The 11430-nt window shown below is 43.5% G+C and overlaps 1 protein-coding gene across 3 annotated transcripts in view; it reads right to left on the minus strand.

The window, feature by feature from the left end:
• Nucleotides 1–2397: 2397 nt before the first annotated feature.
• Nucleotides 2398–11430, minus strand: part of gripap1 (GRIP1 associated protein 1) — a 42103-nt gene continuing 33070 nt past the window's right edge. For all 3 annotated transcript variants that reach the window (XM_069660141.1, XM_069660140.1, XM_069660139.1), the window contains 2 exons: nt 6472–6644; nt 2398–5317 (listed from right to left, as the gene is read on the minus strand). In XM_069660141.1, coding sequence (XP_069516242.1) covers nt 5240–5317; nt 6472–6644 — 251 coding nt within the window. In that variant the 3' untranslated portion in view covers nt 2398–5239. The remainder of the gene's footprint in view (nt 5318–6471; nt 6645–11430) is intronic.

Here is an 11430-nt window from a genome sequence, read left to right on the forward strand (position 1 = left end):
ACTCAAACCGATCAATCGATCATCAGAGCAATCGATTACTTTTAACGACGACCTGCAGATCTGATGCCACTCCCATCAGCCTCAGCTGTACTTCAGGTTTACCGCTACTAAGCTAGTTAGCATGCTAACAGGCTAAATTAAGATAGTAAACATTATACCTGTTGTTCATTAGCATGTTAGCGTTATCTTTGGAAGCTTTTAAGCATGCTAACGTTAGCATGTAGCTCAAATACTGCTTCACAAAGCAGCAAGCATGTACGGAGACTCTTTCAACTCCTCTCCACTCCTCCACTCTCCTACTGTTTCACCTCCTCTCCTCCTCTCCTTGAGCACCATCTCTGCTCCTCTCCTTGAGCACCATCTCTGCTCCTCCACCCTCCTACTCATCTTTCACCTCCTCTCCTCCTCTCCTTGAGCACCATCTCCTCTCCTCTCCTTGAGCACCATCTCTGCTCCTCTCCTCCTCTCCTTCAGCACCATCTCTGCTCCTCCACTCTTCTACTGTTTCACCCCCTTGTCTCATTTTGACCTCTTTCTTTCTCTCCTTTCATCCCCTCTCCTCTAATCTCTTATTTCATTTCACCTCCTGCCCTTTTCACCCTCCTCTCATCCTCCCCTCTGCCCCCTCCCTCTCTTTTATCTCCTGTTTTTAATCCTCTCATCACTCCTCACCCCTTCTCTCCTTTCCTCTCTCCTCTTTGTGACCCCTCCTCTCATTTCTGTCCTCCCCTCTTTGCCCTCTCCTCTTTCTCTTCATCCTTACCCTTTCTCCATTTCCTCCTCTCTCCTTTCATTTGTCCTTGTCACCTCCTCATGTTTCCTCCTTAAACTAGTTTGTGAGCAAAATATTGAATTTAAAAACATTTCGTTCGTCTGAGAAATTTAAACGGCAGCGACGCCGCTCGGAAACATGAAAGTTATTAAATGAAGTTTGAGATGATCGAGACAGAAACATTCAGACAGACAGACAGACAGACGGGTTACATTCAGACAGACGGGTTACAGACGGAACAGTCCGTCTCCTCTGAGCTTCCTTTTAATTAAAACACATTTTAAAGAACTCATCGCTTCCTCCCCTTCAATTAACCCCTCGGCCCGACCAATCAGACGCTATCTCGTTAAGGCGGACCCCGTCAGCGCCGAGCGGTCACCTCTCTAATCTGTCTCTCTCTGCGGGACAGGAAGTAGCGGACAGCTAATTAGCGCTGAGCGAGGCGGCGTCTCCCCGCTGAGAAACCCCGAACTCGACCTCCATCAGCAAACTTTACCGAGAGAGTTTCATCCGACACAAACAGAGAGGATTGTGGGAAGGAAGCAGGGGGCGGAGTCAAATCACAGAGCTGATATACTGTCACCTGCAGAGATTAAAAGAGAACACGAGGACCAAACTTCATTCAACTTTTAGCTGATTTAATGAGAAAACTTCTTTTAAGAGATTAAAACTGAAGGGACGTCTCCTCAAACACAACGTCCAGGAAGTAGACCAAGCCCAATATGATAGTAGTTGTTAAATGTTTAATTACTTTCAAACTTATTTACTTTATTATGACTCCATCAGTTTTTATGTAAAACAGTCGGTGCGCGTGTTTCCCTTATTTTAAAGCATTTTGAGCCACATTCTTTACACCTGAGAGGAACCTGGAACATATAAAGAAATGTTAACGTCTTTGATTATAATCACTCAGAATATTCTTGTAGAGTTTCAAATATGTTGGTACTGAAGTATTAGCAGACTGCAGACAGAAAGCCCAGGAAAACGGATCACAGAGTTCCTGCACATAGAAACCATTGAGATGCATATCTTGTGTATTCCAGGACATAGCCAGAACCCGACAGAGAGACACAGAAACCAGTGGAAGTAAAGATTTGTGTGTTTTTCCAGGTGGTAGCCAGGACCCGAGGCACTGAACGGTGCAGTCTGATTACAGTACATTTAACAGAAATGAGCTGAGCCTGGGTTTAGATCGTTTCCCAGCTTGTCTCTAAATTACATATAAATAAAGTTTAGCCTTTTTTTGATCCAAACGTTGAAGCAGCTCTGTAGCGTGTTTATTTACCTCGACATGGTATTTTTAAAAAGCACTAATTAAAGCAGGGACCCCGGTGGGTCGGGTCAGGGTGAAGTCAGACGCTTCACATGAAGCTAAAGGAAAAACATTTGTGTCTGTTTATAACTTTTTTATAAGAATAAGATGTTCACTGTTAGCTCAACGCGCTAACTGGTAACGCGTCCTGAATCCACAAAGAACTTTGGCAACGTTACATTTAAAAGACATTAAAATCTGTCATGAATTAAAAAGCAGATGAAACTTACAGACGATGATCACTTGAAAACGACCGAAGCTTTAAGATTAAAATACGTCATGTTTTTTGAATGAAAACCACAGAAACGTCGTCTTCAGACAATATTTTATATTTTTCTCGTTACAATAATTAGCGTCATGATCGATATCGGTCTCATAAATAGATCAGTTGATTCTTCATACAGTTAGAAGTCATATCACAGCGCGTGAATATATACAGACTTTAACATTACAAACAAAAACAAAGCATCAGGCGCTGCCCAGCACATAGACCGATCCCGCTCAGTCTGTCCGGTGCAGACTCGGAGACTGTTGTACAGTGCAGCTCGACCGTCTGCTCAGAGTTCCTTCATCTCAATGCTTTTCTTATTATTTAAATGTGTAAGAACATCTAAACGTTGGTCTAAAACATCTTGTGAGACTCTCCTTCCTCAGAAGTCAGAGCTGCACTGTAAAACAAAGTCACCTTTTTTTGCAGTGTACAAACAAAAATAAAGCAGAAATATATACAGGCAGGTACAACGTAAAACACACAGCCTGATACAAGCGTAATGACCAGGATATAGTCACATCCCGGTCATCAGAAGCAGCTTGTAGCAGATGTTCAATCCAGGACATAGTCAGTGTCCGTAGAAAAACAAAACAAAGGCAGAGCAGACAGGAAGTGTTTGTCTTCCACTTCCTGTCAAAGAGTTAAATTTCATATATCTTTTACGTGATCACAGAGAACAGAAGCAGATTCAGGATACAGTCCAAATAATAATATGTTGTTTAAAGCAGGAAGTAGACCCGGCCCGGCAGCAAGATTAAAGAACTCTGTTGCAGGAAAGCAGCCGAAGCTGAAAGTTTCACTTTTGTTTTTTACTGCACCATTTGGTGTCCCAAGAAGGGATTCAAATAAGTCACAAAAATTAAAAGTGCAAACAAATTACAGTTTATGTGATCCAAGTCATAGACACGGCCCTGGGGATAAGAAGCAAAGAGATGCAGACAATCGTCTAGTTTTCATTGAGCCATTTTGCATCCCAGTTTGAACGAACCTAAAACCAGCTCGTTTAAAGTTTTTACCCCAAAAGAAAAAAATTAAGCTCATTTTTAAAATACTTTCTCACTTTTCTGATTTTCATGCATTAAAAAAATCTTAATACACAAATTAATTCAGGAACTTTTCTTTTGAACCCCAAAACAAGTTTTACAATATCAGATGAGAAAGATGAGCGTTTGAACCATTTCCCATCGCAGAGTGTTTGAAGCCAATAAATAAAACGTTTCACATCGAAGCCGGAAAAAACACAAAAGTCAAAACATGTTAAGACAGACAAAAGTGAAAGGCCAGCAGATAACCACGGCCCGACACGAACCTTAAAACAGGGAAAACATACAATCTGTTCATGTGAATACAGAATATGTTTGCTCCAAGACATAGCCAGGGCCGACTTTGAAGATCACCAGCTGAGTTTCAGTTTCCTCAAAATGTTAAATAACATAGAAAAAGGAAATATTTAGTGAATGTGGGGAGACTATTCTGTCGCTAAATGTTGTGGATGTAGCGAGTTAGCTTGAAGAAAGATGTCTGGACTCTGAATGTTCTCCAACCCGCTCCGCCAGAACAAAAGAAGCTGCATGTTGTTGTTTATAACGTTAGCTTAAACAATAGCCAGAGAAAGTTTCAAATAATAAGAATGTGAGCGAAACTGAGGTATGAGGCTCCAACATCAAAACAAATCTACTCTGCCTGACGTGCTTAATTTGTGATTCATTACAGGCTAACAGGCTAATGTCGTTAGCTAATTTAAGAGTCTGCTAAGCAGCTCAAAAAACTAATCTGACTTTTAAGCGAAACTAAAACGTTAAATGGTCGATTAACTCTGACAGAGGTTCTTACTCGAAACGCTTCAGAAAATAGTTTTAATTTGGTGTTTTCTGAGCGTTAGCATCTTTTAACGTAGATGCTAACGGTCGGATAACACTCGGCTGAAATCTGTCTGACTGCAGCGCCATGAAGCCAAAACAAACAGCCTGAAAGGAGGCTGAAATAACTACTTCATCCAGTTCATGCTTTGAACTAACTACGTTAAAATGCTCGTTTTTTAAATGGAGTTTGGTTCAACTGTGAAGTCTTCATCCAGTTTGGTGATCAGCTCTTTCCACACTGCGTCTGTTCTGTTTTCTTTTCAGTTGGAGGTGGACTCTTAACTTTGTCAGGTAAGTCTAACACCTGGTGGTGAATCATAACTTTGTATTTAAACCCTAAAAACCTGCAGAAATAAACTTTTAAAGTTCAGCTGAACGTCTTCACACAAACACGTTGCTGAAAGCTGAGCGGTTAAAAACAAGTCGACCTGTGATAAAGAGGTTTTTAGAGTTTCAAATATATTAGTACTGAAGTAGCTGCAGATTGCAGACAGAAGCCCAGGAAGTAGCCAGATCACAACAGAGTTACTGCACACAGAAACCAATCAATAATTCAGTCAGTTAAGATACATATGTTGTGTATTCCAGGACATAGCCAGAACCCGACAGAGACATAGAAACCAGTGAAAGTAAAAGTCTGTTACGACGCGTGTTTTCCAGGTCGTAGCCAGGACCCGAGGAACTGAACGGTGCAGTCTAATTACAGTACATTCAATAGCAACATAAATGAGCTGAGCCCAACTTTCCGTCCCCTCAGGTGTTTCTTCTTCTACTCCTTTAAAACTCACAGTTTGAGAAACAAAGGATGGACAGATTCCAGCATTTAGTCTTAGCCCAGCAGGCTGAGTGAGGTGGTAAAGTCACGACGTCTCCAGACAGTAGTTGAAGCCCACAGCAGGTCTTAGGTTCATGAACGCAGGGAAGAGGAATGGAAGGTGTCGAGTCCAGGTGTTAGTCAGAGCCCAGCCCACACTTTCCAGCTAAGCGGAGGAGGTATGGACTGCTGGGTCCAGGTGATAGTCTCATCCCGACCCGGCTGCACTTTCACCTGGACTGTCCTTACTGAAACGGACTAATTCCTGGGACAAAAACTCCAGGTTCTACAGAGGGAGAGAGTGTTCTGTTATTATACACCTAAAATCATTCTCACAGTTCACTGTTGACTTTTTAAACTGCTGCTGGAAAAACTGAAAATATTTAAGATCAGGAGTTTTATCTTTGATATATTCTTCATTTTGAGTCGTCGAACATCATCCAGCGTTTATTCTGTCATTCATAAATCTGCTGTGTTTACATGATGGATTTATTCGCCCGTTCATTAATATTATATATAATAATTATATTCAGTAAACAACTCATCTGTCCATCAGTCCTTTGACTGTTGGTGGGAACAAAGCCAATCATTGAAAAGGGGACATCACGTTTAAAACGTTTCATCTAAACTGGATTCAGTTTGCATAAAAATATTTGTGAGTCGCAGCAAAAAATGTGTTCTGAAAGCAGAGCATGCTTTTGATCGTTTGTGCTTCTAATATCTAATAACATATACATATAAATATATATATATATCTATATATATATAAATAAATATATATATCTATATATATATAACGTCATATTTTCTGTTCAGCTGTAAACGTGCTGCAGGAGCTGACTTCATCTTAGACCAATCAGAAGGCCGGAGACGTCTCAGTCTTTAGAGCCAAACATTCAGTTTATGATGACAGACACAGAAAACCTTAATGATCAACTTTAATCTGAATCAATAATCAATAATCAGAACATCACGTGGTGTGTTTTCTGCTGTGAAGTGATCGCTGCGTCACTGTGTGATCACTGCTTGTTTAATGTGAATATGTTCTGCTTTCTCTCCTCCTAAACGACAGGAAGCTGCAGATACTTTGTCTTCTTCTTGTGTTTCAGGAAACTGATTAAGATTAGATCGACAGTTAATCGATGAATCAGGAAATCAATCACTTGTTGCAGCTGTGACTTTACTCATTAATATAAATCTGCTTCCAATAATCTTTCTCATCACATCTGACATCTGATGCAGATTAGTGATCAATTATTTAATCTGACAAACATCACAAAGTTTGAACCACAAAAACACAAAAACAAAAGTCTGAAGTTTACAGCTGCTGTCCTCTGTCAAGGTGACTGCAGAGTGTGTGTGTGTGTGTGTGTGTGTGTGTGTGTGTGTGTGTGTGTGTGTGTGTGTGTGTGTGTGTCTGTGTGTGTGTGCATGCGTTACCTTCTGCAGGTGCATGTTCTTGGTCAGCTGCTCCTCCAACATGTTCTGCAGCTTCTTGTTCATCTCTCGCAGGTTCTCGTCACCCGGCTTCACCAGGTCTCTGAGGACCGAACCCAGACCTCCTCTGTCGCCCTGAGAGCCTCCGTGACCCCCGACCGCACTGCCCGACACGTCTGAGGAGACGAGGAGGCGAGGAGAGGAGGAGAGGAGTTACAGATGGCTCTACTGACATCAATAAAAGCAGCTTTTTTCAGTGATTTCCGCTGAGACAAATGAAAGCTTCGTGGTGGATTAAACAGTGTGTAACTCTGCTGTGTCTGAGTCTCTGTAACACTTTAAGAGCCTTTAAAGCTCCACAAACACTCACAGTGAGTGCCAGGAGGGGACGACACACCAACAGCAGAGACAATACAACTACAATGACTGAGGAGGGAATTAAGTTTTGGGCATCACGACAGCTTCCTGTTTTGTGGCTCCTCCTCTTCAGTCAGCCTCTGCTCATTGTCCTCAAAGGGTTAATTTAACATGCCGACAATGTTCCTGTGTTAGTTTTTTTCAGTGTTTTTCTGAATGGAGTCTGGTGTGTGTGCAGAGAGCGATGTAACGTCTGTGTGTGGTTAAAACAATCATCTTCCTCTGTAACAAAAAGGTCTATCTCTGTAGGGATCCTTTCTGTCATGTTGTCACACACTTAGAATAACAATCTGAGCCTGTCAGTGGAAACAACAAGAACTTGTAGTGGACGACCTTTGACCCATCAAGGATTATGTTGCAGCCATTACAGCCTGTTTCACTGCTGCAGGATGAACACCCAGACTAATTCCAAAACTTGATCTACGGTGCAGGGTAAGGGTCAAAATTAAGACCAATGAAAGTTGCACATGCTCAGTAAGTATTGGTTTCTAGCCTTGGCGTGCATGTAACAGAGGAAGCGATAAGGAGACGAGAGAAAGAAAGCAGAGGAAAGAAGCAGCAAGAGGAGATGAGGAGAGAAGTGGGTATGAAGGGAGATAAGACATGACAGGGGAGGAAAGGAAACAAAAAAGGGGAGGAAAGGAGGGGACGAGGGAAGTGGATAGAAGACCAGGAGGAAGGAGAGGATGTTTGTCGTGTTTTTATGGAGCTCAATGAGAAGCTTTACTACCAAACACACACACACACACACACACACACACAGACGCTTGTTCATCACATCGGATGTCATTAAATTAGACATTAAAAAGACTGCAGCACGCACGCACGCACGCACGCACGCACACACGCACACACGCACACACACACACACACACACACACACACACACATACATAAAACTGACAGATAAAAGAGGAGAAACTGATGGACGTAAGAAAACAAATGAAGAAGAAATAAAACAGATACTGATCATCTGAGGAGGAAGGTTTTATACTGCGCTATAGATCAACACACACACACACACACTCAGCAGCTGTGTGTTCCTATACAGAAGCAGAGGTGGGTGCGTGCTGACTGTGCAGAGTGTGTGTTGTAAATATTTAACAGCTGAACACCTGTAACGGTGTTTACCTGCAGGTTAACAGCTGGACGTTCCACTGAAGGAGCTCTGCAGAACCCTGACGGTCTTTAGCTTCACCTCGTGTGACAAACTATGATGTTTCTGATAAATGACTTTAAACAGACTCAAGCGGGCGTCAGAGAACACCTCCACCAACAGGAGGAAACAAGCGATCGTCTTCATGGGTCGACCGGGACTATAAGACCAGAGACCCAGCCCTGACCTGTGCAGCCCATGTTTCATTGTGTCCGGGTCTCATTCTGGTACTGAACAATCAAGGTGCTGTGTGTAACCTGCATGACGCCATGGCTGATTAAGGATCAGATTATAAGAGCAAAAGAACGGTGACACACATGCCAGCGAGCTTGGAGAAAGACTGATCCATTCGTCAGCTGTCGAGGCCTCGTCATGCAAACTGGACGAGTGTGCTTCAAAGTGGTGATGGTTAGTAAAGTTTGGGAGACGGGCACCAACCAGAAAAAAGAACTGGACAGGATCTCAAGGTGCATCTCTGCTTTCTGCAGATGATGTGGTTCTGTTGGCTTCATCGAGCTGGGACCTCCAGCAGGGACGGTTTGCAGCCGAGTGCGACGCGGTTGGGATGCGAGTCAGCACCTGCACGTCTGAGGCCGTGGTTCTCTGCCAGAAAACAGTGGATTGCTCCCTCCGGGTGGGGAGTGAGTCTCTGCCTCCAGTGAAGGAGTTTGAGTATGTCGGGGTCTTGTTCACGGTGAGGGTAAAATGCATCGTGAGATTGACAGGTGGTTCGGTGCAGCAGTAATGCGGGCGTTGTACCGGACCGTCGTGGTGAAGAGGGAGCTGAGCCTGAAGGCAAAGCTCTCGATTTACCAGTGGATCTACGCTCCAGCCCTCACCCGTGGTCACGAGCTCTGGGTCGTGACCGAAAGGATGAGAACTCAAATAAACACGGCAGGAATGAGTTTGCTCTGCAGGGCTCAGACACCCGGAGAGAGCTCGGAGTAGAGCCGCTACTCCTTCGCATCGACAGGAGCCAGTTGAGGTGGTTCGGGCATCTGATTTGGATGCCTCCTGGGCGCCTCCCTGTGGAGGATTTCCGGGCACGTCCAACTGGTTTGAGACCCCCGGGGAAGAACCAGAGCTGGTGGGAGGGATTATGGATCCCACCTGGCCTGGGAACGCGTCAGAACCCCCCAGGAGGAGCTGGAACACGTTACTGAGGAGAGGGGCGTCTGGGCCACTGTGACCGAGCTCCACTAAGCGGAGGACAATGGATGGACAGACCACACCTGTTGGTTCAGTTTGGTCCCATGAAGACCTCAAACAAGTGGCACAGACTACAACTGAAACCGTTTCCGGAGGACACTAAAAAGTGATGCGCACAGCTCGGCGTGCTTGTTATATGTTTTGAGTTATAGAGCACTGAGCCATCAGGGGCACCGTAGCACAGCTGTAAGAGTATAACAGCAACATAAACTACTTTACTGCCCTCACTTTATATTTGAACAACATTTAAAAAGGTTTGAATGCAGCTCAGTGCTCACTGTGCTGCTTAAATAACTGAGACACGGTCAGTCAGGCTCCACCACAACTGTAACTGAATGTAAATGAACTCTAGATGTATATAACTGTGTGTGTGTGTGTGTGTGTGTGTGTGTGTGTGTGTGTGTGTGTACAAACAGCTGCAGTATCAAATATTCATCACACACACTCAGAGTCCAGTCTGCAGCAGAAGCAGCTCAGCTCTCACTTTTACTGCCCATTAGATTTACCATTATTACAGCGCTAATGGGAGCGGGGCGGAGAGAGAGCGCAGAATTAAACCAGTCAGACATGAAATTGAAAACAGCAGGAAAGAAAAAAACAGCAGGAAAGAGGAAAAGAGAGAGAGAGAGAGGGAGGAGAGGAAAGGTAAGTATTTGTACAGCACATTTCACACAGAAGAACTCATGCAGCCTCTGATCCCGAGCTCAGAGTGATGTCTGTGAACGTGTGAGCTGGGCGATAAAACAGTCCTGATACGGGATCAATCGGATTGAAAATAATGATGTCAATAATGATGAAAACTCTGGATTGTTTACACTCCGTCCTGACCGATCGAGCAGCCTATAGAAACAGCTCAAAGTGTTCACAACAACAGGAAGCAGCCTGCGTTTGTCACATTCTGGACATGAAACATTTCCAAGCAGCTTTTTTCTTACGGTTCAAAGTCTCATCAACGTCAGCGTCAGATTCTGGTCGTTATTAGCTCAAGTCATTCGATGTCTGAGAGTTAAAATGGAAACAAGCTAAGCTAAAGTTAGCATTAGCTCGGCTCGCGGCCCCCTGACGCCCCACCAAAGGGCAGAGCAGAAACACTGACTTTAACATGAGACTGCTTTCAGTTAGTGTTTGACTGCTTTTAATCAACAGGTAGTTGGTTTCAGAGAGGAGGACACCTCTGAGGATAATTCGGCTAACGATAACACCTCAGGTATCCTCACCTAAAAACTGAGCTAGCATTGATAGCAGCAGATTGGCTAGCAGCCCCTCCTTGTGTCCTGTCTGCTACAGAGCCTCAGAGAAACACCTGAGACACCTGAGACTGAAACGTTTAATACCAATCGCTTTAAGAACAAAAGAGTGTTAAAATGTTAAACAACTAATGCATGTACATAAACTAACTTCTTCAGTACCAAACGTCTGCTGTCTCCAGGCTTCCTTCAGGAAACTCAAACGAGCAGCGATAACCTGATAAAAAGAGTTTTATCGATGTAGAAAAAATGATCGTGTTTATATATATATTATTCTTTGCCATAAAACCCGTTTTAATTACTGTCAGAAGAAATGTCAAATAAAAAGCTTTAAATGTCGGAAAGTTCAGGAGCTGCTGGTGTTTTACTTTAGCAACATGAGCAGCTAACAGTATTTATTTATCATATTAATTTATTATTTGACTATTCGAGCTTATTCTCAGTGGTGTGAAACAGACTGTGCAGTTTGAGAGGAGGGCAGGCGTCGAGTTCAGGACTGTATAAAACTGATAAACATCATGAAAGAGAGGAGTAACCAGGACGTCTGCAGGGACGACAGACTGAGCGAGGGAAAGAGGAGGAAGTGGAGGGTTTTAATTGAAGAATAAATCAGCTGATAGTTTGAGAGTTATTAAAACACACACTCAGCATCACTGCACTGAAACAGTGAAACAGCTAAATATAGCAGCAGCGAACACCAGAGGGACACGAGCGAGAGCGAGCGAGAGATCTGACGTAGAAACGATCATGAATCATTTCCGTCTTTAAGAAACATCAGAACAAACTCTCTCTTCCTGTTTGTGTCCCGTGTTTATCGATCAGTGTGATCAGCAGACGTTCATCATGTTTGGGTGTTACACATGTTCCTGTGGAGATAAACACACACAGAGTGTGTGTAAACGTGTGCGCAGGTAATTGAAGCTGCAGATTAAA

Source organism: Semicossyphus pulcher, unplaced genomic scaffold, assembly GCF_022749685.1.
Source record: "Semicossyphus pulcher isolate SPU_LCO1_2020_fin unplaced genomic scaffold, fSemPul1.0.p SCAF_13, whole genome shotgun sequence".
Classification (NCBI taxonomy): Eukaryota; Metazoa; Chordata; class Actinopteri; order Labriformes; family Labridae; genus Semicossyphus; species Semicossyphus pulcher.